We start from the raw sequence: 25,073 nt of genomic DNA on the forward strand, positions 1-25,073 counted from the left end.
TTTACCGTTTTGGAAGGCAAGATCTTTTTGAGAAGGGATGCCACATCTGCAAGAAATATTGAGAGAGCAAGTGAGCAGACCAATTTTCAAACCTGAAATTTACACACTAAGCAGAGCACTTTGAGGTTATTTTTCTATACTCACAAGATTATTTTAAAAAGTACTGCTTTTCACTGATCCCTCCAGCCTATCTTTCTCAGGACAACCCATGCAGAAAAACTTCAGCTTTAGACACTTTAAGGTGAGGATCTTAAATTATCAAAAGCAAATGGATATGAGAACTGAATTAACTCCTGAGGCTCTAGCTGGTCTTTAAAATGCTACTATTTAAATCAACCTGATGCTCAGATTTGAACATCACATCTGAGCGGTCATGAAACAACATAGACAGGTGTGGATTTTAAACTCCTCTAGCAAAAGTGAAGAGGCCCCACTGTCATCTCCCTTCATACCTGTACCTAGTGTTACCGATGCAGCCTCTGAAACACACAGAATGACCCCTCAGGGCTGCGGCCTCTTTGCCATCCAGCTCCTCTTTGGTGTCTGGCCATATGTGATGGCCCACCTGGTCAGCGGGTCATAACTGAAATGGAAGCACTTTCTGAAACCTTCTGATATCACCTTACAATCAACTGAAATGTGGATTTGCTATTAGGTTCTCTACAGGGAAAACAATACTTCTGGTATAAATAACAGTGATCTCTTGGAATAATTTATTTGGAAAAAAAATTTTAATATTTCCGTGGCTTAAGGGTAGAAAAAAAAGCTAAATAAACCCTCCATTAAAGAAAAGCTCACATAAGCTTTGCTTTCAGTTCTTTATAATACACTCCTCAGTGTTACTACTTAACATTCAGCAATAATTAAGTGGCATCTATTGCACCGTAGCTCCTCTGGTTGCAATATTAACCTCATGGTAATCTCTATTAACACTACAGCAGTGTCTTGTGATAATGAATTAAATAACTGGTGTCAACACTGTAGCTCAGGATTATCATAGGCAGGGGAAAACATCCAAGTTGTTAGGAGTTTGTATACGTTCTGCTGACTACAGACATTTCCAGTTGCTTTGGGGATCAATAGCAAGTACTGGCAGAGACTGAGAAGTCAATGTCAGCCCCCTGGATTAATTCTGAGCTCATTATCATGAGTTATAAAGGCCATGAAGGAGTCAGTGTTAAAGTTAAACCTTTTGTAGTCCAAATTTCTATTAGGGCAGATAAATAAAGTAGGTTAGAGTTTGGGAGGCTTCTCCACTTTCTTTGGAAAGCTACTATACCCATGACTGTGCTATGAAAGTGACAACTCTGGTCCCAATTCTTTCTTCCAGTATTCAAGACCTATCTCATAGTGGCTTCTTCAGCAGAGTTCACTTTTTGGTACAACACAAAGCAAAGTTTGGTATTACCTGCAAATGTCTAGTGGCAATATTACTCAATTAAAATCAAAACCTAACTGCTCCAGTCTTCAGACACGCTGAACTGGACATGGGATGTCCATTGATGCTGCCTGACAGAAACTTGTTTCCTCCATGAAGCCAGAGAAGAACGGACAGGGTCCTGCAGGGAATACCCATGAACTCCCATGAACATCCCATATTCCTCACCAGTGAGAATACCTGATAAAGAACAAGTATGCATTTCCTCATAAAGTGATTGCCTCTGAGGAGCACACCTGAGGGATTCAAAGAAAACCATGGATGCGGAGCCAGGCAGCCCTTGGAACAGCTTTTAGACCACAAAGGATGGTCCCCTTGGTCAAATTTTTCCTGATTCACATCCTTCAGCATTTTGTTAACACTTGCAAGGGGAAACTACAGCTTCCCTTCAAGGTTAAAGCACAGTGTTACATTTTTAACAGAAGTAACTGACTGATTGCTTTTTAACCCTACACTTGAAACTAGTAACTCTTTTGGGAGCATCTCTTACATTTATGTAATCTGTTACACTTGTTCGCAGACTATTACCTTGCTGGGTGGGATAAAAGAAAACCTGGGGATAAACTCTGCTCTCACTCCAGTCTACAGGAAGGTAAACATGGCCGATGTCAATATAATCAGTCTGTTATAAAAGCACCATTGGCAAACACTGATTCCTGCTGAGACTATAGAAATAGGGTTTTTTTGCTTTTAACTGTGGAGTGGTTGAAGCATGTTTTAGCAGCTAAGATATTTCTTAATGATGATACATCTTCCTACAGCCAGCAATTACTACAGACCCATGAGGTAGGTGCAACAAGCATGAGAAAAGAGAGGCTATAAGCACTGACAGAGCACATTATATGACTGCAATGTTGACTGGTTGCTTGCCAGAACAAACATAGGAAAATAAACTTAAAGGAACAAAGTGTAGTAACTGCACACTTGGGGCAAGATTTTCTTTATTTTTAAGCTGAAATATTTAATGGTATCTACTAGAAATTTATAGCTTTTTTCTGTCTTAATCCATTGGATAAATATTACTGTAGATTAATTAGTTCAAAGAAAATAATGACAAACTTATTTGGGAGTGGGCTTTGCAGGATTATTTTATACAAACTAATTTATTTTAGGGCTTTGACAAAATCCTAAAAATAACAGCCACAACGCACACTTCACCTAAGACTCTGTATGTAAGAGGTGAAACAAAGAGCCTTACCTGCCTGTGCAGCTGTAATTAGAGCCGTGTTCCCTTCGTTGTCCTGCCAGTTCACATCAAGGTGAGGGCATTGTGCCAAGGCTATCACAATATCCACATAACCTTGGTAACAGGCAATGATAAGACCATTCTGTAAGTACAATATAAAGAGAGTTAGGTTTACCAGACTCAGAAAACTTCACTGAGGAAGCACACCAGTTTGCTTTTTTATTTAGGTTGGTTTTTTTTTTCAGAATGAAGAACTGAGAAGGTATCAGCATAACTAGTGATTAGCTCCAGGCACAATGTTCAGATCCCAAACACCACTTTTTATCTCTGCCCTTTGGCGAGTAACATTTGGTACTCCTCAGAAATACCTAAGAGAATAGGTATTACATTACGCTGCTTGGAAAGTAACTGTTTATAAATGGCTTATGCTTGTATGACTATATAATCTAGATCCAAATGAGAATATATCAGATTTTATTATATAATAAAATGAACCCTGCAAGTAAGATGTACTGGACCTGATCTGAACATTAATTCTCTGTAAAACAACTCTTTGTTCTCAGAAGGGGAAGTGGTAGGCAGGAGTTGTGTTCATATTGCCTGTTGCTATCTTTAAATACTTCAGGTTTCCCAATATAACCAGACCTTTTTATAATCATAAATAAAATAAAATTGCTTTTAGAGTTCCTGTTTAATGTGCTTTATAACAGCTGGAAGCTGTAAAACTTCCAGGAGGAAGCCAAGCCAGCAGGTAAACCTTATAACTCGGTATCCAGCTAGCATTTCATTCCACAGTGGCCAACTGACAGCTTCCCTAAAATACATCAAAATACATTTGTCATTAATTAAATGGAACTACAGTATTTACTCCTGGCTGCTCACTCGACCACTAGGATTAAAACCATTATCTCTGGTCTTCAGGATTACTGGGGCAGCCCGGTGTTCATCTGCACGGGGCTGACAGGCGTAGAGGACGGCAGGTGCAGATAACTCAGTGCTCCCTGTGGTCCCTCTTCATTGCCGACACATGAATCAGTTTTCCTGAGCTCAGCATCAGTATCTGACTATTGAAAAGATAAGGGCAGAGACACAAATCTCAACCTCTCTTGTAACCCTGCCCACCTAAAATGCACTCTCACATGCTCCAAGTTCATAACCACAAAAGACTAGGAAGAATGAGAACCCAGTTATGAAAAAAGAATGGCTTATCCTGACTCCTTCACCATTTTTCTAAACTGTTCTTGCATAAACACTCTTTATTTCTTTCCCCCACGGACACTTCTGAGACAGAGCCATTCGCCAAATGACAACAGCTGCGGTTTCTGATTTATTGTCATTATAACGAGTTAGTTAATATTTCAGTGTCCCGTTTCATAGTTATTCTGGATAGTCCTTTTGGTTTCAGTGGCAAACAGCTTCACTGGGAAACAGAAGCAGCCAACTCTTTGGGATGCTCGCAGGCTATGCACAGTATTTCTTAATTACATCTTTCGATAAAATTATTACTCTGATTTATTTTATTCTCAAGTCACTCTTGTCCTCAGTATGAAACCACACTCACCACCTCTTTATAAAGAGCATCTCCATTTCCTTGTGAAGCACCTGTAATACTTCAAACCATTCTACTGAAATTGTAGCAATTCTGCTTAAAGATATATAGATAGATATATAGGTGTGCATATATATGCACAGACATATATCCACATATGACCTGAAATAGGTCAATAAAAAGTATGTACTCTCCTGGTGTGATTGTTCCAATTAATACAAGTTCTACTACAATGCAATCATTCTTAACATTAAAAAAAATTGTGTCAGTGTCCATTTGGCAGGGACTTGAGTATTATTTTAGTTCTTCCGTAATTTCATTTTTCACCTGATGTTCAGGATATAGGTCTTTACAATTCCATAAACTCTGCAGATTTAAAACACCACCCAATCAGTAAAAAAAAGCTCAATTACTAATGATAGCAGAAAGCTAAGTGTATGATAGGTTGGAGACCTAAAATTCTTGACAATAAGTAGGTAGAAAAAATTGGCATTTCTGAAGGCTGGTATTTCCAAAAAGCTGTAAGAATATCTTAAAGTAGTTTTCATCTCTAATGGAAAAAAACTGATCCACTCAGTATCTGAAGGATATTTTCACAATATATTTTCTCAGGACATTTGTGTGTTCTAAAAGTATTTACCAGATACTTAAAAAAAAGTTCATTTTTTGCTCTCTTTAAAAGAAAAACAAACTATAAAACAGTAAAACAAACAATAACAAACAGCAAACATTAGCTCTTTTTGGTGAGAGGCTTTTGCATTGCAGTATTCAGGGAATTTTTTCCTACTTTTAGTGGGTACCTCCATCAGATAGACTGCTAAGGACAAATCCAACACACACTGGCATTCTGATTTCAGCAGATGTGAGACACAAACAATCTCAGAATCAATCTCTTTCACCGTTCTGAGTTTGCAGACCAGAAGGATTACTTAGGTATCAACATTTCCTAAAGTTTATTTTCCAAAGATGCTATCAAAGACTGCTTGCTTAAGGATAAGGAAAGGCAACGGAGAGTAGGAGCTTTCTGTGGGATTACATGATGCAGTAACACGGAAAATCATTTTTGGAGGATGGCTGTATGAATCTGAAGTGGTTCAGATAAGAGTGTGAGAAGCTGGTATCCGATGGAGCATGCCCAGCACTCCCTGGTTGAGAAGCAAAATGAGCAATTGCACAAGGACATAAAAACAAGTCGTTTCACTGCCACACAGTTCCCAGCACCGCCCAGGGCTGTAAAGCTGATGCAAGCGCTCTCTGGTTACCCTCACTGGTTATATGTTTCATCGGGAGGTGGGTGAGACAGATCGCTTGCTGAGGGATTGCCTTCCTCTGCAGAACTTTTGCAAATGTATCGGATATTGAAATGAGGTGCAGGAGGCTACAGCTTTAGAATGAAAATTGCAAAAAAGCACTGGATTCAACTGTTATTTCCCAAATCCTGGTTCAAGGATACCATGATAATTTGTGGTTTCAGGTTGCCCTTTTCTTTTCTTTTTTTTCCTCTTTGCATCCATTTCTGGCACTGCCTTTATTCTGCTTGCTGGAAGTTAGTACAAGCTGATCAGCCAGGACACACAATCAATCGCAACATGAGTTATTAGACTGGAATCTTTACCTTCATACAGCAATGAATACTATTATCCACAGCCATAATATATTACAAACTCTTTCAACAATCTCAATTAATAAATATAGCTGATACAAAATTGCTTTCAGCAAATTGCTTTTTGATGCAATCGGTAAAGCAGTAGCCTGTATCACAGCAGTCTGCAAAAAATGCAGCTGTGCACTGAATGTCTTTTTAAAAGATTAAAAACAAAGAAGTATAAATGAATTTTAGCTAGAAAATTTTAAGCCTAAATAATCTGGTTATCCTTAGAAAAGAGATGACATTTTATCTCGTTAGTGTTCTACCATCAAATATTTTGGTCCTCATACGAAGGGTCATAATACAATTATGAAGTAGTCAGTATATGCGGAAAAAATTATATAATTTTTAAAAAATGAATCTTACTATTATTTTTTCAGTGAGATCAATTCTCAGACATATTCACTACATGTGGGATGCTTTAGGAGAAGGAATATTGGTAATTCTTAAATGCATATCCTCCCCCTAAGATTTCAACCTTTCTCCTTCAACAGCATGCTTGTCCTTCTTTTCCCTTTCATATGTCCTCAACCACCATTTACTTTAAATCGTAATAAAAATTCAAACTATTCCCATTAATATACAGTAATAATCAATTATTAGAAGGAATAACTATACACATGTCACAGCATGCAAGCACAGTATCCCTACTTTTCAAGGACTGTTTCCTCAGCTAAGACCCGCTCTCTTCTCATCAGTGGCCAGGGCTGCTGCCCATCGTTGTCCCAGACCAATGAAACAGAACAGGCAAAAAAATATATGCTTTGATCCCCTGTGCAGAAGAGACCTTAAACAAGAAAAGAAATTGATGCCTTTGGACTACAGGAAAAGGGATTTCTTCACTACAGGAGGCTGGGGCTGCTGGCTTCTCTGAGGCTTGCAACAGATCCTATTTAATTTTTCAAATATTGCATACAGACTCTGCTTTACAAACAAGAAACCATAAGTCATCCATCACATTAACTACATTAACATTAACTACATTAACGAGACCTGGACAGGCTGGAGAGCTGGACCGAGGGGAACCTCATGAAATTCAACAAGAGCAAGTGCAAGGTCCTGCACCTGGGGAGGAACAACCCCATGCACGAGCACAGGCTGGGGGCTGACCTGCTGGAAAGTGAGTCTGTTGAGAAGGAGCTGGGAGCGCTGGTGGACAACAAGCTGACCATGAGCCAGCACTGTGCTCTTGTGGCCATGAAGGCCAACAGTATCCTGGGCTGCATTAAAAGGAGTTTGGCCAGCAGGTCAAGGGAGGTTATCCTCCCCCTCTACTCTGCCCCAGTGAGACCACATCTTGGGCCCCCCAGTTCAAGAAGGATAGGGAAGTGCTTAAGCAAGTCCAGCAGAAAATCTACCAAGATGATCAGGGGACTGGAACATCTCCCTTATAAGGAAAGGCTGGGTTTGTTCAGTCTGGAGAAGAGAAGATTGAGGGGGGATCTTATCAATATCAAGGGTGGGTGTCAAGAGGATGGGGCCAGGCTCTTTTCAGTGGTGCCCAATGACAGGACCAGGGGCAATGGGCACAAGTTGGAACACAGGAAGTTCCACCTCAATATGAGAAAAAACGTCTTTCCTGTGAGGGTGCCAGAGCAGGGGCACAGGCTGCCCAGGGAGGCTGTGGAGTCTCCTTCCCTGGAGACATTCAAAACCCCCCTGGCCGCGTCCCTGTGCCCCCTGCTCTGGGTGTGCCTGCTCAAGCAGGGGGGTTGGACAAGATGGTCTCCACAGGTCCCTTCCAACCCCTGCCGTTCTGTGATTCTGTGAACAGTTACTGTCAATTTTTCCACATAAGGGGGGGTTGAAATTCAGCTCAGTAACAGAGTTTTTTCCCAAGTAGAAGCCATAACACTGCCAGGTATTGAGGGCTCTGTCTTTCCACCTTTTTTTAATATAACTAGCACAGTTTTGAAAGACCCCCCTTTGTTTTGAAGTGACAGAGCAAAATTAACAATACTTTATTTAGAAGATACGACAAAACAGTCAGTCTGGGATAGATTACTTATTTTCCACATATTCTAAGTATTATGAATTTTCTTAATTTCATTCCAGAGTACAAAAATGGAAATTTCATGTGTGGGACTACCTGAAGTTAATCAGATGGTGCAACCCCTTCCTCAAGCAGTGTTTACAAAGTGTAAGAGTTTTATAGTGCTCTTCTGTAATCAGACTAAAAGTATGGTATTAAAATTTCCTAGAAAAGCATAAACTCAAAATGTGCACATTTGTAATAGAATAAAATAGTCTTGGGAAACTTTTGATTCCTTTTAAACTGATATTTCTTCATGTGCCTTTGATTTCATATAAGACTGGAAGAGTGCTGCCATTATAAACTCTGCTTTGCTCGCCTGTGTTGGCTAATGACATAACAATGTGTCTGATTAAGTGAGGTCATGGATATCTCAGGAGGCAATTTTATAAATCAGATGTTATGACGAAATTACAGATGTAAGGCTATTTGTACAATAGATCATTACATATAACAGAGATCACAAGAAAAACTAGAGGATCAATAATGAACTCAAGCTGAACAGCAGAGCAAATCACATACAGCATGCAATTGTTTTAGCTTTAAAAAAAATCTCTTCAGGCAACTTATTTTCCATCAAGATGCTGAGAATAAAAATAGCTTATTATAGCTTTTCATCTACATTCCAGACAAAAATGGATCTGGCAAAAGACTAAATTGACATTACCCATTGCTTTTTATAAGCATCGTAATAAACAACTGTCCAGTTTGCTTTGTATGCACCTGTAAGTATTAATGACAATTTTGCAAGGTTGGTTTAACAGCAATGATTAAAACTGCATGTAATTGAATTAAATGAGATAATGATTCATTTTAATTCATAATCATATGTAGAGACAACTATGAAAATTATGTCTAAGTTAAAAGCATGTTATACAAACAATATTACGAGTAATAGAAATGAAAGAATAATAAAATATAAAGGAATAAAAAGTTGTATTTAAATGTTTTCTTGTTGACTTATGAAAATAATAACTCATATGTTTAATATTTTGTGCTATATGTAACTATTGTAACAGAACTATATATAACTATCACTATTACATAATTCATTATTGTACAAAGGAAAAAAACAAAAGGTCAAATATTTCAAGATAAATCTCCCAAAATTATTTGAGGGAAATTCTCATCTCCACTAAAAACTCTGCAACTTTGTGAAACTTGGGTTAACAGAGATTCTAAATTTACATTGTAGTAAAAAGGAGCAAAATTTAGTGCTGAGCATCACTATCTGCTGTATACTAATTTCTGCATAATGCACGAAACCTTCCAGTCTGCATAAATGAATCTGAGAAATTTTCATAAACAGCTTGAGCTTATACTATAATTGGTTTAGCTGGTTAGATCAAGGGTGACTGAGATGAGGTAATTATTCAGGTCATCAGTCCCATGAGAAGTGGTGTTTATGTGCTACAGAAATCCATCAAGCACACAAGCTTTAATATTATCTGCACAAAATAATTTAGGCTGACCTTTTTGAAAAGGGGGTGCAACAACTTAGTCACACACAAATTTATCTTGGGAAAGCAACCAAAAAAGAGCCGAGAATTGAAACAAATTTTGTCCAACTGCTGCTCGCACAAAACCCCACATGCCTGGAGGGGAGTGTGGGGGGAGATGCTGATTTTGCTGGGGGAAGCGATCAGACAAGTGCAAAAGAGTATTTGAGCAGAAATGGAGCGGTGGCATGCAAAACACTCTGCCTCCTCTGCAGAGGAACACAGTAGCCTGAAGCAGAGTCTTGTATCCAAAACAAGCTTAAACGGCACTGCCCCTTCCAGTGCCTGAATATCGAAGGCACAAAATTGCCACCTTCACTTCACACCATTATGAACGCTCACAGATTCACTTCCCATCATGAATTGCACACTGCTAGCTAAAAACATGGGCCTATCCATGGACATGCAGATGATAACCCACCATCTTCCCCCTCCATTTTGTGGGACGTGCTTGACTTCACTTACTTCGTGAACACCTCTTGTACCAGTCAGGCCACATGTCTTTAAGAAAAGGTATAGCTTAGTATATGTATCATCTCTGCAGAAGTCCTTACTTAATCTATTCTAATCCAAATCCCTATGATCACCTCTAAAAATAGTCCCAGGAAAGTTCATTTTACTATGCCTGCAAAAGCTTGCATTACACAACAAAGCAAACTAGTGCCACTTGTGTAATAAATCAGACAACAAGAAAAGGTAGTAAAATTTGTGTGACTTTCCTTATTTACCAACATGTATGTTGCTTGAATCAGTTTCAGCATTACTAGTGATATAAGCAGCTGGCAGAAATCTCAGGAAGCTACTGTTAGGGGCCATAAGGGACACATGAGGGGCAGGCAAACGCATGCTGTGCAGCCAGAGGTGTTCCAGTGGGTGGGATATATAGGAAACAAATTGTTTTACCACATGGCAATACTGAGAGACACTTACGAGGGATTAACCCATCCCTACTTTTTTTAATATCAAGCCACATAATAAAAGCAAATAATTCAATGGGAAATCAAAAACCCTTGAGGTGATGGGTATTTGGGAGTCATATACAGTTCCACAGGAGGCTGGAACATGTCCCCAGCTCCTGCACTGTCCGATGTCCTCTCCTAATGCCAGCCATCCAGGTGCCTCTTGACATGGCTCCCCTGACCAAAGCTGGGGGGAGAGGATGACTGAGAAGTCAGATGATTACATCTTCAACCCATGGGAAACCTGAAAACTGGAGCATTACACCAGAAGCCGCAATCCTTTTTTCTCATTCCTGCAGGGAGCTCTCCTCATCTTCCCATGAGGGAAACCCTGGCTGAGACAACATCCAGTTGCTCAGGAGCCCTTCACCACATCCTGTCCCCCCAGGGATGCTCCAGGAGCCACAAAAGGCAGCTTCGCTCTCACACTCTTTCACCCACAGCATCTGCTGCCGCCTCTCGCCCCACGTGTGCCTCCCCCAAATCACGCTATGTCCAAAGGGCTGCTGAAGTAGAAGACATATTTTGACTGTATCGCCTGACCAACAGCTGATGCCCACTGGCACCTCTCCCAGCCACTGGAGGGAAGGGCCACTTTGTTCCTTGCTGTATGACATCCTCTCGGCCACCCCTTTCGCTGCAGAAGGAGGCCAGAAGCGAAGGGCACTCAGGATTACATCTAGCAGTGGAAAGAGCCCTGCAAAAATTATGAGCTGAGGGACACTGTGTTGACTGAGTTGCAGGAGGCCTGGGCTGCATTGCCAGCTGTTTTACTGTGAGTTAAGATGACATTTGGTGATAACTTCTTAAAACAGTACTAACTGGATTTGTATTATCAGAAGAAAAATGTTTTCTTGTTCTTTCCCCTCTGAACCTCAGCTTGAAACAAAGAACTGAAGACCTGAACATGTGGACAAGAGCTAATAGCAACTATAACTAACTCAGGTGTATTTTAACACTGAGGCACTTGAGTCAGGAAATGTAATGCAATTCCACTGAAAAAAAATATATATATTAAAAAATATATTTGATCAGGATATTAGCAGGTATACACGTTCGTGCTCAAGATAAATCTTGTTAAAATAAAGTATTGTTCTGCAGTAACACCCAGCAAGACTATATTAGGAACGTCCTCATCAGTGTTAAGTTTCATCAGGTAGAAGGAATGCCTTTAGTAGTGACAGCAGACTGTTGTGCAACAAAGCACTATATCAAATGAATAAGTTTTTAAAGAAAGAGAGGAAACCAGGATCGTTTTTCTACAGTTGAAAACAGAAGTTGATATGCGATGTAGCCAAATCAGTCCGAAGTTAAGCTTTGCAATGTATGTGAGATCTCTGGTCACAGCAGAAGTAAAGAATGTATAATTTTAGAAAAGGAATATGTAAGGAATCTTTAAGTAAATACTGTTTAATAAAAATAACACATACTTAAAGTGAACTGACAGGTCACCTTATGGAGCTTATTGCCATTATCCATACATTAAAGGACATTATCTCTGGATTCAGTAATATGGGAAATCAGCCCAGGATACAATTTTCAGGGAGCGGTTCTCTGTTCTGCTTATGGGGTGCCTGACTGTAAAGGAAAAGAAATACTGTGGAAAGATGGTAGAGTAAGTAACACAATTTTTATAAGGTTAAATTTCACATTTTCACATTTATTTAGACTGTCATGTTAGGTACAACTACTAAGTAGTGATGTTCCCTGACAAATAATGTGGCCTTACTAATCCTAGGTTTCCTGTTTGTATAGCACATACTAATCAGTGTTAATACTGTCAAATGTTAGTGCTAAGTTTTTATAGTGTTGACAGTAATAGCACGTGATATATGGCAGACAAATTTATACATCCCTCTTTGCTATGCCTTTTTTTTTTTTTATATCTGTGCTAGACGCAGGTCACCCTTCTCTGGCTTAAAAGTAAGGGAAGAGATATTTATAAGAAAAAAAGTGAGAGGTCTGACTTCACAAAACAATGTAAATGATGTGCTGAACTTTAATGAGAGGATTCTGATCCCAGAAGGCAGTTCTACCACAAATCCTGTGTCTGCCCGTTAAGGTGCCCTAAATATTAGCCACCCAAATCATTAACTGCAGAGGGCTGGAAGAGGCAATGTAACAGACTCCCACTTGACATCAAGATCCTGCCCCAGCAAACAGAGAGCTGATTTTAATTTCATTTCTTTGTCTTTCATTGGCTTGCTATGCCACATTTAGCAAGGCTTCAAAGGGCTGTAAAACATCCTGTGAACAAGGATAATGTATTTCTGGATCCTTAAATGAACAGCACATTATTAAGCTTTGCTTGGAACAGGTGTTTCCAGCTAGCAATAGATTTAAAACAGTGAAGTGCTGACTGCTTCCTCCTGCGAATATATGAGGCTGGGAGCTCCTGCTGCTCCAGCCAACTGCTGTAGAAAGCTGCAGTGGGTTTGGCAACCACTGAAAGAAAGAGAGTTTGTAATAAGGCTCAAACTATACCTTTCCTCGAAATAATGATACGGAAAATATTTTTGGAGAATCTCTTGCTTGCCAGATTACTTCAAAATCCAATGTTACAATAATAGTCTTCCTATCAGTTATTTCACTGAAGGATATTTTTTATTCCAGAAAGGCAAAACTCCTAAGAGCTAAACAAAATGACAAAGGTGGATCATCTAACAGCATAATCCAAACCTGAGATGTCTTCAGTCCAGTTCACTCTCTCACCTCGTAAGACCTTCAGGAACATTCAGAAATCAGCTTAGATCTGAACTCCAAGTCCTGGGCCTTAGAGACACTACTGTTAATTCTCTTCCGGTCTCTAAATATATACATATATTCACACACATTTAAGATAAAAAAGGAGAGTTTGCAACATTTTAAAAACATATTTTGTAGTGCGTTCGGAAGCTGTGTGAACTGCAATTTGTGCACTGACATAACTGTCAAAAGTACTTCCTTTGGCTTTAAGAGATGCCATTCAACTCCTCTCTATGTGTTTAACAGATACATCTTCCCTTCTGTTATGTTCTGTCAGACACAGGCTGACTGTAACTTAGATCTGTTGCAAGAAGCTAAACACAGTGTTTGAATGCATAGTTTTTTCAGGAGACCTCTCCAAAAGTAATGATTCACAAAATCTTTGTAAACAATAAATTTCGATTTGACACTGGCTGAGAGAAAAATGCACAACCTTCTATTCCCTCATAATCTATCATTGTATGTAACCTGTCTCTTCTTTAAACATTCTAAAGGCCCCAGCACGTTTTCACTGTGGAGTTCTCTGAAGAGGCATGGCCAGTGATGAGCTTGCAAGCACCCTCTTGTGGCAATGAGCTCCTGTAGTTATATCAGGAAAGACCTTCCCAAGAAGTTTCAGTTCCTTTCCTCCATCTTCTGTAAATCTGTTTTGCTTTCTCTGAGTCTCCTGGTCATGGAATCACACCAGACCCAAACCTTGTAAAGAAAGAGCCCAGGAAGAGGTCTGTCCATCAGTGGTTAGTCTGCCACTGAAAAAAAAAAGGTCTCTTTCCTCAAAAGGAAAGCAACTTGATGAAACCCCACTAGGGTGAAAGCTCTTCTTTGCAGAGACCCTATACTCACCAAGAGGAGCAACTGCATATGCTTCTTGGGACACCAGCGATGGGGAACTGCCTGCACACTACACATGACACTGCACAGTACCACACACAAAAATATCAGCCTATTTACTTACCCTTTGATCTAAAATAGCTGTAAGAGCAATAAAGGCCCAGTCTCCATCTTAGTCTGACATCTGTCAGTAAGTTTCATAATTACATCAATGGAAAAGTAACACCCTCATTATCTCTTCTTCCCAACCTCCCCTGTGTTCTGGCTTTTGAATCTCATGACTTCCTTTTCTATACCGCTTCTAATAATAATTCTCCTTATTGATCTTGGATCTTCTAATAATAAGGCTTATTGATCTTGGAACTGACCTGAATGGACCAGGAAACTGTGGTAAACTTTCTCCCCCAGTGAAAACAAAGAGAGGGGAGAAAACCAGCTGTCCTTGTACAGCAGAAGGGCAAGTGATTCTCAGGTGACAGAAGTGTATTAGTATTTAGGCTAGTAAGGGTTCACCTTACGTACTTCACTCTAGATGTGTTATCACATAGCAAGAGTCAGCATCCTCTTTTCAATCAAGAGGATAACATGGTAACAACAATCAGTAGTTGCTGTTCATGAAAACACAAGCTAAATACTGATATTCAGGAAGAAATGTATGCTAAATATTATTGGCAGACAAGAAGGTTCTCCAGCTGGAACAGGTGTTATTATTTTATTTCTATCAAGCAAAGATGTGATGGGATCTCATTAGCTTGTATCTTCAGACTATCATTGGCTAGTGCAAGTAGCAATGGTTTGTCAGATGTTAAAGCGTCCAGGTTCTTGAAAGCCCTTATTATGCTTTCCACAATGAAAGAGCTTCCTTTATCTAGGATATGCATCTGGTTTTACCTAGACTGGCTTTCATCTCAGTTATGCCCTTCCTGTTTTTTCTCCAGCTCCAACAAGGCAAAAGATTTCTTTGAGCATAAACCTTTAAAAAGTATCCTGCTTCCCCTTAGAAAACAAATAAACTTTTTAAGCAATAGATGCATCCGTGGTGAATTGATGGGAGGTGTTTATTTTTCACTCAGAGACCTAAAGTGGATTTTGGTTTGTATGGATTAGTGTCAACTCTTGTGACCCTAAAGGGTTGCAATCCTGTAATCTCACAGCGCCATGCAATGCAGCTACTGTGCAATACCACAGATGACCACGCTGGAGGCCAAAGTCTGGGTTTTTTTAAGTATTACTCCTTGGATTTAGGCTTGTGAAGCTTGGACGTAAGTGCTACAGTTCCTGACTCTGTAAGAACTCTTTCACTCTTTCCCACCTATGTGCTGCCAATTACGAGTGCTCCAGAAATTGCACTGAAAAGTGGATCTCCACAAAGAGAGATGAGGCACTAATAACTGTAATTGTTTAAACACCAGCTTGGTAAATTAATACTTTCTGAATACTGGAGATTTTCAGTTCTGGGTGAAAACATTACCTTCAAAGGAAGTATGTAATTTTCAAGTAATGCATAGTGAACATTTTCAATTACAGCTGAACATGTGGATTATGCTTCAGATAGACTTTTCTCGTTTTTATGTAAGCATACTTTGATCAAGGGCAAAGAGGGTTGTGCTCTTGTGACTTACACCTGAGAGTACTCATGACTCCGTAATGTTCAAGGGTGGTTAGAGAGCAAGAACTAATTCCTGCTATAAAAACCATCAAACTACAGTTCTGTCTATTTTAGGAATAGTAACTAATAGGTTGCATACGTCCACTGGAGAGGAAATCCAGCGTGCCTCAGAATTCCCATTAAGTAATGGTTACTTCCTCGATGTTTAGCATCACCCTGTGAAAAGTGCATCTGTTTTAGCAAAAGACAGAATTACATTTTTGAAAGATCAGAGGATAGCACTTGGCCGTATCAGGAACACTGCTGCTACTGGCTTGCAAGTCACAGCAAGTAGCCTCACATTAATTTAGTGCCATGTTTAGGGAATGGGCTTATCCTAGTGATGTGAGAGGGTCTGCCTGATTTTTTTCTTTGGGAAAATACACACTGTGACATGGAATTAATCTGCTCAGGGGGGACCTTTTTTTCTTCTGGTAGCTTACTATTTTTTGTAGATTCAACTTTTCAAAAATCCTGAAGATAGTTCTAAAGCAGCTTTATTTTTTTTTTAAGTGTGCATTCCCATTTTAAATTTCTCTCTTTTATTATCTCAGTTGGCTAAATAAGGATTTATCATCCACTGCAGCTGTAGCAGGTATCAGTGTGTGAGCAGACAGTTCAGCAAAGGTGAAAATCATAGTCAGAATATCCAAGTGAGGGACAGTAGCATCACCATTGTATCTGTCTCAAGTCAACTACAGTACTGCAGTTTGAGTTTAATAAGCAAATGCAGCACACACTCGTAATGCTGTTACCCAGTGGCAAGAGCTGAGTGAGGCTCTACCTGGCATTGGTGCAGTCTTGCCTCTCACACAGAGCCTGTGACCACCCTGTTTATCTCAGCTGAGTGTCTAGTTCCATGTAATAAAGGTGGGAAGGCATCTTCTGCCTCTTTGTTTGGAGCTAAGAATCTCATCTTCCAATGAGTACAGCCCATTCACCTAAACAACAGTGAAACGTAGGGAGGGGTTGAACACTAATACATCGTTGAATTTGAAGTAAAGAAGATAGAATTAAATATCTAAAAAAAAGAGGGAGGACTAATTTCACATTTATATTAAAATGTCTGGAATTACTAGAGACTAGAGCCTTTGTAAAAAACTGCTAATTCATTAATACAATAGATCCACTTTATAGAACAGTTTCAGTCAAACCATCTAGAAACTGTTCTTCTACCCCATAAAATTGGAGAATATTTGGGTAAACTGCAAAACAGGTTCTCTTGAGTCAGGATTCCAGGACTTCATATAAGCAATCTACTTTTTAATTTAAGGGCCTATGTCCATGAGAGAAATAGACATTTAAAACAGTTTCCTTAACAAAAGAACACCTTTTGCTGAGAGGAAACATGCTACAAAGAAAGCAGTATGTATCAAACACAGCTGATGGAGGTTTTTCAGAGCTGTTTGCAGTGAGCTTGACATGCCCCCGAGCCCCACAGCAGCCGAAGAATTACAACAGTCTGGCACGGAGTCTTTTGGTGCTTCAAGACACCACTTAACTGCAGGACGGAATTTTTGTTGATAGAAGCTCACTAATGAGAACTGTATTTAAACATACCAAAGGACCTTTGAATGATGTTTCAGGTCCCTGGAGAAAAAAAAGGGATATCCGGTTTATAGGGAATTTTCAATGTACAGTTGGAAACTACATCCTTTAAAAAAAAGGATTTTTCTTTGCTTAACTGGCTGCAAGCCATACAGCATATAAAAGCAAATAAACATGTTCTTATGCCCAAAACTCATCACAAAAGCTGTCTAATCTCTCAGCTGAAGACCTGTAAATAAATACCTTTATATAAAAGGATACAGAAAAATATTGGCTACCTGACACATTCCATCTCAATTTGCGACAGCTATTACTGTTCACAAGAAGACTATATCCTATGGCATTCAATGCTGGCCAAACATCATAGCAATTATTGGACTAGCACTTCCACATAACTAAGCATTTAGCTGCAGCCATATTATCCATGTCTTGAAAAAATTAGGAATTAGCAAATGGGCCCGCACATCCATCAGCTGTCTGTGTTGCTTTCCAGGATTTTCTGGTTTTCTGTTACAGGAGGATCCTTCCCATCAGCTCAGTATGGCAGCAGGCCACACAAGCTGTCATGGCTGATCTGTTGCTAATAGAAAGCTCCATCTAGGGAAAAAGGCTGACGAGTTCAGAAAGCTGCAAGTGTACTTCTACTAAAGATATAAACAAAGGTATACCAACAGCTGCAGAGATTCCTGTATGGTAAATGAGGACCTTTGATTGAAATAGGCTTGGTTGCTTAGAGACACTTGTCCATTGAAATGGTATAGAAAGTGTTCTTCATTTTTGTGGTGCCCAACTCCAAAGCACTGGAATTTGCTAAGTGATGGGAGGAAAGAAACACAATTACCTTGAAGAAATATTGCAAAGAAGATTCCATTAATAATTGTGCAATTTTTCTATTTCATAATGGTGAAGAGCATGATAGAGAAGGAAACTCTCCAACCATTGGATAAGTATAGGGTGGTTATCAGTGAACAGGAATAATAGTAATAAAAATAATAAAAAGCTGGGATTAAGAGGTATTTATGTATTTAAAAGGAAGCTAGTACATGTTGGTGTACCTAAATATTACATTAAAAATTTGGCATTTTGCTATTAGCAACATATGACATTCCTAATGTAAATTTTCAGCTGAGCAGCCTTATTACGTACATTACACTGAACAAAAAAAAATTACACCTCCACCCCATAAATTAATAACAGTAATTTTTATAACATTAGCCCTTGTTCATTTAAAAATCACTCACAGGCCGCACTTGTGGACAAATCAAGCAGTTTTGCAGGATGTTGAGGCAAAACCAGGAGACTGGTATTTTTAGAGTTGATTGATGATTAAATATACCTAATCACAATCAAGATGCTAAATTTTAAATATTTAATCTACAGCTTTTTGTCATTTGGCTTCTTTTTGTTTCAGCATAACTGAGTATACAGAGCACTAGCTGCCCTCCTTCAGCAGTAAGACCCTTAGAAGCACCCTTAAATCCATCTGTGCACAGTCGGAGAATAGTAAATCTCAGCAGCATTAAACCTCCCAGCTCCATGCAGAGCTCAAAAAACACCAATTTGGGAAAAAACAGAGCATCATATTATCTATGTCATCCTACTTGAAAACTTTCTTGTCATATCTGAAATAAGTATTCAGCATGTGCAAATTTTAGTGTCAGCATGGTTAATGATTTCCAAAACCGTAATGTAACAAACCAAGTTGGTTTGGGCACTTTGAATTGAAAAGACAAAAAAAAAAAAAAAAAAAAAGACAAATTAGGAGAATCATTTGGGATTCAGAGAAAACCTGGGCCAAGCGCTGGCTGTGTGGACATCATTGGTCCACTCCAGAGAGGCTAATTCTGAGTAGGGTGGATATCAGCTGAGCAGCACACATGCTCTTACGCCAGAGGTGGTTTCCTCTGGCAATGCACACGCAGCCCATGGGATTTTCTACAAGTAAAGGGCTGCTGATGCTACAAGTAAAAGGCTGCTGACGCTTTCCAAATCAACCTTTATTTCAAAATTAACAGCGAATTTTAGTTGGTGATCATGTATCACTTTTTTTTTAGAGGAAGAAAAAAGTGTTTTAATGAAATGTAATTTAAAATAAACCTGATGCACATCAGACTCATCTGGCACTAAGCAACCAACACCCATAAAGTAATACAAAACTTACTGCTCAGTCTCATTATCATTCTTCTCTGTGAAGATGAAGTACTACCAACACATAACAGTATTACAATATATCACCTGATTTTTGTTGGTCTCCATTACAGAGTAATCATTACCAAAATGTATAAAGGGGCTTTGTTTTTTATTTATCTTTCAGTCTATCTCTTCATAAGTAATAGAAATATTTTGAACATAATAGTACCTCCTGAAATGTCTGGATAGATCCAAGTAGATATTTTCATTACTCGTACTCCTTGTTCAACATTTGTTAGTATTTATTTTTGTAGTTTATGTTATTCCCGAGCACACACACAAGACAATGTGACTAAAATTAATGTCAAGTGGTTCTTGTGCCACGCACAAAAGCGAACATTTATACATATTTCAAAACTCTTTTTGAAATGTCCCCTGAAACCCAGCGACAAGCCAGACTGAGTGAAAAACAAGCAAGCCTCACATGTCTGAAAAGGGCACTACCAGATGAGAGGCTGAGTGTCCTCATCCTTGCCTTTCTACCTGGCAGCGCCTGCTCTGGTTCTCCAAGAGCCACAGCCCACATCGGCGCTTCCAGGGCTAGCAGGACCAAAGGACGTGAAGGGAGCTCAGAGTTAAGCTCTGATGATGCTGAAAGATGTGGCACTGGGGACCTGCTGTCCCTCGCAGCTGGCACCTGAATCCACCTCTCCTGTGGCACGCTGAACCCAGTGCCTGAGATGGGAATGTTTGTTCTTTCTTCCTCAGGGACCCTGCCTTGAGAACTAAAGCCTTGATAGACGAGGTACAGATAATGCCTTACCAGTACTTAACTTGGAGCTGAGGGATTGGGGAATTTGGGGGTTTTGGACCTGCTTCCTTTCCCAGCATACTTGAAGCACAGTAGCTCCTACAGGCTCCTGAAACTCAACAGGACCCAGTTTTTCAGAGCAATCGGATGCTCCTTAGCAGCACTGTCTATTTCAACTTCCATTTTCTTCCTAAGAAACAGTACTGGTATGTACTTTGTTTCAGGTCAGGCATGAGGCCTGAAAAGCAATTTCTACAGAGAGTAGTGTCCTAATTCAAGGAGCACTCCTTACCCAAAGATTTGAAACACCCCTCAGGTGAAGCATTTGTGCTACCTTAGTCTCATGGAGAAGTGCTACTGGAAAATAATTTTTTTTCTGTAGGTTAGAAATCTTAGCACTCGATGAGAGGAAGGTAAAAGAACAACAGTACCCAGACATGAATTGCTTCCACTGGTGCGTACGTTGGTATGTCAGGTATCAGTAGAGTTGCTGGGATGAAAACAATGCAGGGGTTCTCCATATAGTCACACATTCTTTACATATACTGATGCACACTGAAACTAATTGAACAGCTCAAAAATGAATGCCTGAGTAACACCAAAAACCAGCATGGAGGTAGAGATTGTTTTAGTTTTGGTCTTACTGTATCCTCTCTAAAAAAAAAAAAAAAAAAAAAAGACAAAATCTGCTAACAAGTATAAATACAGCATGGAAAACCTAAAGCAGCAAGAACAGCAACTGGAGGCTTTTGGGATTGTGAAGCTCTGTGTAGTGTCATACTAATGGAAGATGTCCTCTGCCTCTCAACTTCTGATTCTGAATTTGCAACAGCCATGCTGCCCACATCCCAGATGTGGGGTCTCTACAATCACCCCTTTTAAACTTATTCATACCCAAAATAGTTTTTGAGCTCCAAGTTTTGTGACCGGTTTCTGCTTAGGGGTGAATTGTAAATACAACCAAAACCCAAGCACCCATCCCTTCAGAGAAGTCCCTGCCTTCTTCCTTTCCGGGAAGAAGTACTGAATACCTCTGACAGGTTTCAGGCCACACAAACTTTGTCACAGACATGACTATATTCTGGAAAGTAGCAGGACACTTGGCTCTGCCTCAGAGGACTCTCAGTCCAAAGCCAGGCCAGCTGGAACACCCCTCAGTAACCACTGAGCCTCACGGGAGCGAGCTGAGCACAGCCAACTTCTCTGAAGCCACCACGCAACGTCAACCAGCGGTTACTTCAGCCATCCCTTACAGTAAGGAGAAACCCCAGATCTTTTTGGAGAGGTCCAGTTTTAAGGCACCTTCGACACTACCAACGCTCTGTGCAAGATACCACTTTATGAAGCTGAAAAGCCAGAACTGCAACACTTACATTTAGAGCAATAGCAGGGAAGCAAAGCAGAACCAGGAAGAAATTATTACGAATTGCTCATTTCCTGCTATTAGAAGATACAGGATTGCCGGGATAGTCAACAAAAAGCAAAAATACGTTTCTTTTTCATGTCCCAGGGTGCTTCTAGAGTTTTCTTATCCTGTGTCTGGCAGCAGTTAAAAACCTAAATCTTCTGTATGGGAGTCTTGATTTCCAGCATAAGCAAGGAGGAGAGCAATGTCACTGTCTTTTTCCACCTCCTTTATTGCAGGATTTAAACCTGACTTTTCTCAAGATGATTGCTCTTCATGGACTTTTCTGAAGCTCCTTTCTCCCTCTTAAGTTCTTTTAGATCTCCTCTTCTTTGCAGTTTCAGCATCAAAAGGAACTTTTGTTGGAAGTTGCCTATTTACAATACCTATGCATTGCTTCCAAATAATCCTTTTAAAATACCAAGCTACAAGAAACACAATTTTAACTAAACCTTGAATTTTGGAGAGCATTTTATGCCTTAACAAAATTTCAGGGAAAGGTTCTTAGGAACTTTTAAGAGAGAAAATTAGTGTCAATATTCCTTCTTGAGTAATTCCTCCATGAGAATATAAATTTTTATTTCCTAATGGGTTGAAGGGATTAGCAGTGTAACATTGGGCACTGTGAAATAAACCTCAAAAATTATCCTGGAAAAATGCAGTAAGACATCCTGAGGTTATGTTTCTTACCTGTGTTACAGATATGTTCTATTAAAGGCACCATTATAGATCTCCCACAATTATTGATGTCAGATGTCCCAGACAACCTGTCTCGTTAGACTATCATTAGATTTTAAATGCAGCTATATTTTATTATATCTGGAGTCAGCCTGTGCTCAGCTGGGTAACCATGATCACCCCTGCATCTCTCAGGAGCTCTGCAAGTCCACATACGTGATCTAAGGTACTAACATGAAACACTGCTTAAACTAGAACACAAGATTGCTATGACCTTTACTTCTGCGCTACCATCAGGCTGAAAACATCCCTCCTGTTCCATACATCTTACATTAAGCAACCTGTCAAAATTCTTCAAGGAAACTACTCTTCATCTGGTTTCTCTACAAGCTGCATCACTTGAAACTGAACTTGTACAATTTTCTCACGTTGGTGAGGTCTTCAAATCTGTATCTATCAATTTCAGTAAGAGTTACATCTGTTAGCTAATGCTGCTTTTGACACTAAGTACAAAACGTATCTGACTACCTGTCTATTATTACATCTTACTACCCGTCTATCTTCCTGCATGGAGGATGCCGCAGATCTGGTCATACATTTCCAGTGGTCTGCTAAAGACCTGCATTTCCATTGTTTACATCTAAGCACCCTCACTGTCCCTTATTAATTGTCCCCTTTAGAACAATTAATAGAAATCCATAGAAATCATGTTCCGGGCATATACTTCTTCAGTTAAGTTATTTTAAAGAATATGTTCCTGTGCCAGATTTACAAAGGCATTACTCACATAACACTTCAGATGAATGCAGATAAGGCCAGGCAGGCAGGCAGCTAACCTGCCCACGCTCTTCTGACGATGCCTCCCAGTGCCTTCTGTATCAATCTGGTCCACACTCCGATTAGTTCACTGAATTCTGACTTAGTCAACCGACTTCGTATTTTCCATGCTCGGTCTACTCCCTTCTGATGGCTTCCTTTGAGTTGCAATTACAATATTAGAAGGATTCCCAACTTGTTTTGAGCAGCTTCTGTATTTTGACATCTACTATGCCTTGCCTTGCTCACTCACTTCCTTTTTCAACACAAACCTATTTCCAGAGACTTTCTTTAGTGCATGTGGGTATTTCTGTATGTTTTGGAAGGATTTAAATTAGATTACTTCTGATGTTAGGGTTTTTTTGAAACTATTTCCACCCTAAAAAATACCCTTTCGTGGTTTAGTGTCATGATGTTAAGTTTCAATACAAACCCTCCCATGAGAACACCTTGTATGAGACAATATGAGGGAACTGAAACTGCCTATGAAAATATGAAAAAAATTCCCAGCACTGTAGCAGGTGACATTCTTCAAATGCTTTTTCTGACATGGGATGACTTACACAATGTGCCATAATAACTGAAAAGCAATATGTGACAGGGAGATCTTTATCCCTCACCACAAAATACTGTACTCCTAATTCTTTATTTTTGCACAGTAGCATTGTGAAGATAACAAAAATAAAAATGGGTTAATGGAGCGCAACACAAGCTCTGGCACTTTTTGTGATACGTGACTTTCCAGAAAAGCATTATCCAGCACAATATTCCCTCACTTGGGAAGTGGGAACTGAACCACTGGCTCCCTGCCCTTCTCAGCCAGTCACAATTTTAGGTGCACCGCCCTTTGGCAAAGAAATTCAGGTGTCAACTTCATGGAGGATTCAACATGCATCTCTCTGTGAAAAACTCTGAAGGGTAATGCTCCCTAAACTGGGCGAGCTGCCTGAAGCAGTCTTGCCATGGTAGTACAAAGCCTGTGGGCTACTTTGCCTTGCTGAGGTGCAGTCTGAAGCGTAGGGCAGGGAGACCAGTATGACACATCTGATGCCTCAAATGGCGTTCATAGGTCCAATAAGGAGACTGGGAGAGCGACACCATTCCAAAACGCCCTTTTACAGCCAGCAACACACAAGGAAACCTAGGTTACATTTAGAGAAACATTTCCACTCGATGCAGGGGGTCACTTGCTGATGATGCTCTCCAATTCAGCGAGTCACTGCAGGAGGTATTCACTGTGCCCAAACAGTAAGTCTCATGTGCCCAGACCGCAAGCTCTCTCAAAAGTCAGCAGAGGAAGGCTTTTTGGCAGAGGGTGAGGGGACAGCAGTGAAAGCATAAGCATAACATAGATACCTGAAACATCCTCCAGAGGAACACACTCCGCTCTGCTGAGGAGAGGAGGAGAGCAGGGAAACCATCTTCCTAATTCATGCACTACACTATGGTGTGAACACCCCTCCCTGGAAACTCCTCTCCTGCTCCTATTTCTCTGGGCTTACTTCCACGGTTGGCACAACCCTACGTTCTCACAAGCTTTTCAAGTAGGTTTCTAGTCAGGACATCGCTACCTTATTTTTGTCTATTCAGTAATAGCAACTTCCAGGATTTTGATGCATCATTGTCCCTCACCACGACAAAGCATCATGAGAGGGTAAGTCAAAAGAAATTTAAATCAAGAGGAACAACAACAGCCTTCAAAACCCTGTTTTCTTCCTTCAGCAGAAAAAGGAGAGACGAGCAAACAAACAAATCCAGGCCCACTTGGTGACAGAGCTGCAGAACAATTGTGCCTCAAAGGAAAACTTTCTCCAGAGCAGTACTGATCAACAGCATCCTGTATAAAGCATTGATGGGAAAAGTTAACTGTGCTCATCTATGGATTTATGAATATTTTCTGAAAGGAGAAGAAAGAGCTTACAAGCGGAGCCACATAGATTATTTTGTCTTCACATCTTTTAAGGAGGCAAAACGAAGGTCACAAAGGTACGATTACCACTATATAACAGTATACTTACTTACAACAACAGTTTAACTGCAGATTGGTTCCTAGTTATCTGTGGAACCAGACGAAAGGCTCATTGAACAATGACATAGAAAATGAAAAGACTACAACAGAACGTTGTCACACATATATCAACTTTAAACTA

At 39.9% G+C, this 25,073-nt stretch overlaps 1 protein-coding gene across 1 annotated transcript in view; it reads right to left on the reverse strand.

Annotated features, from left to right (window-relative positions):
* Positions 1–25,073, reverse strand: part of ANKRD33B (ankyrin repeat domain 33B) — a 43,112-nt gene that overhangs the window by 13,306 nt on the left and 4,733 nt on the right. Inside the window, exon 2 of the mRNA XM_075084275.1 lies at positions 2,637–2,766. Coding sequence (XP_074940376.1) covers positions 2,637–2,766 — 130 coding nt within the window. The remainder of the gene's footprint in view (positions 1–2,636; positions 2,767–25,073) is intronic.

Source organism: Phalacrocorax aristotelis, chromosome 2, assembly GCF_949628215.1.
Source record: "Phalacrocorax aristotelis chromosome 2, bGulAri2.1, whole genome shotgun sequence".
NCBI lineage: Eukaryota > Metazoa > Chordata > Aves > Suliformes > Phalacrocoracidae > Phalacrocorax > Phalacrocorax aristotelis.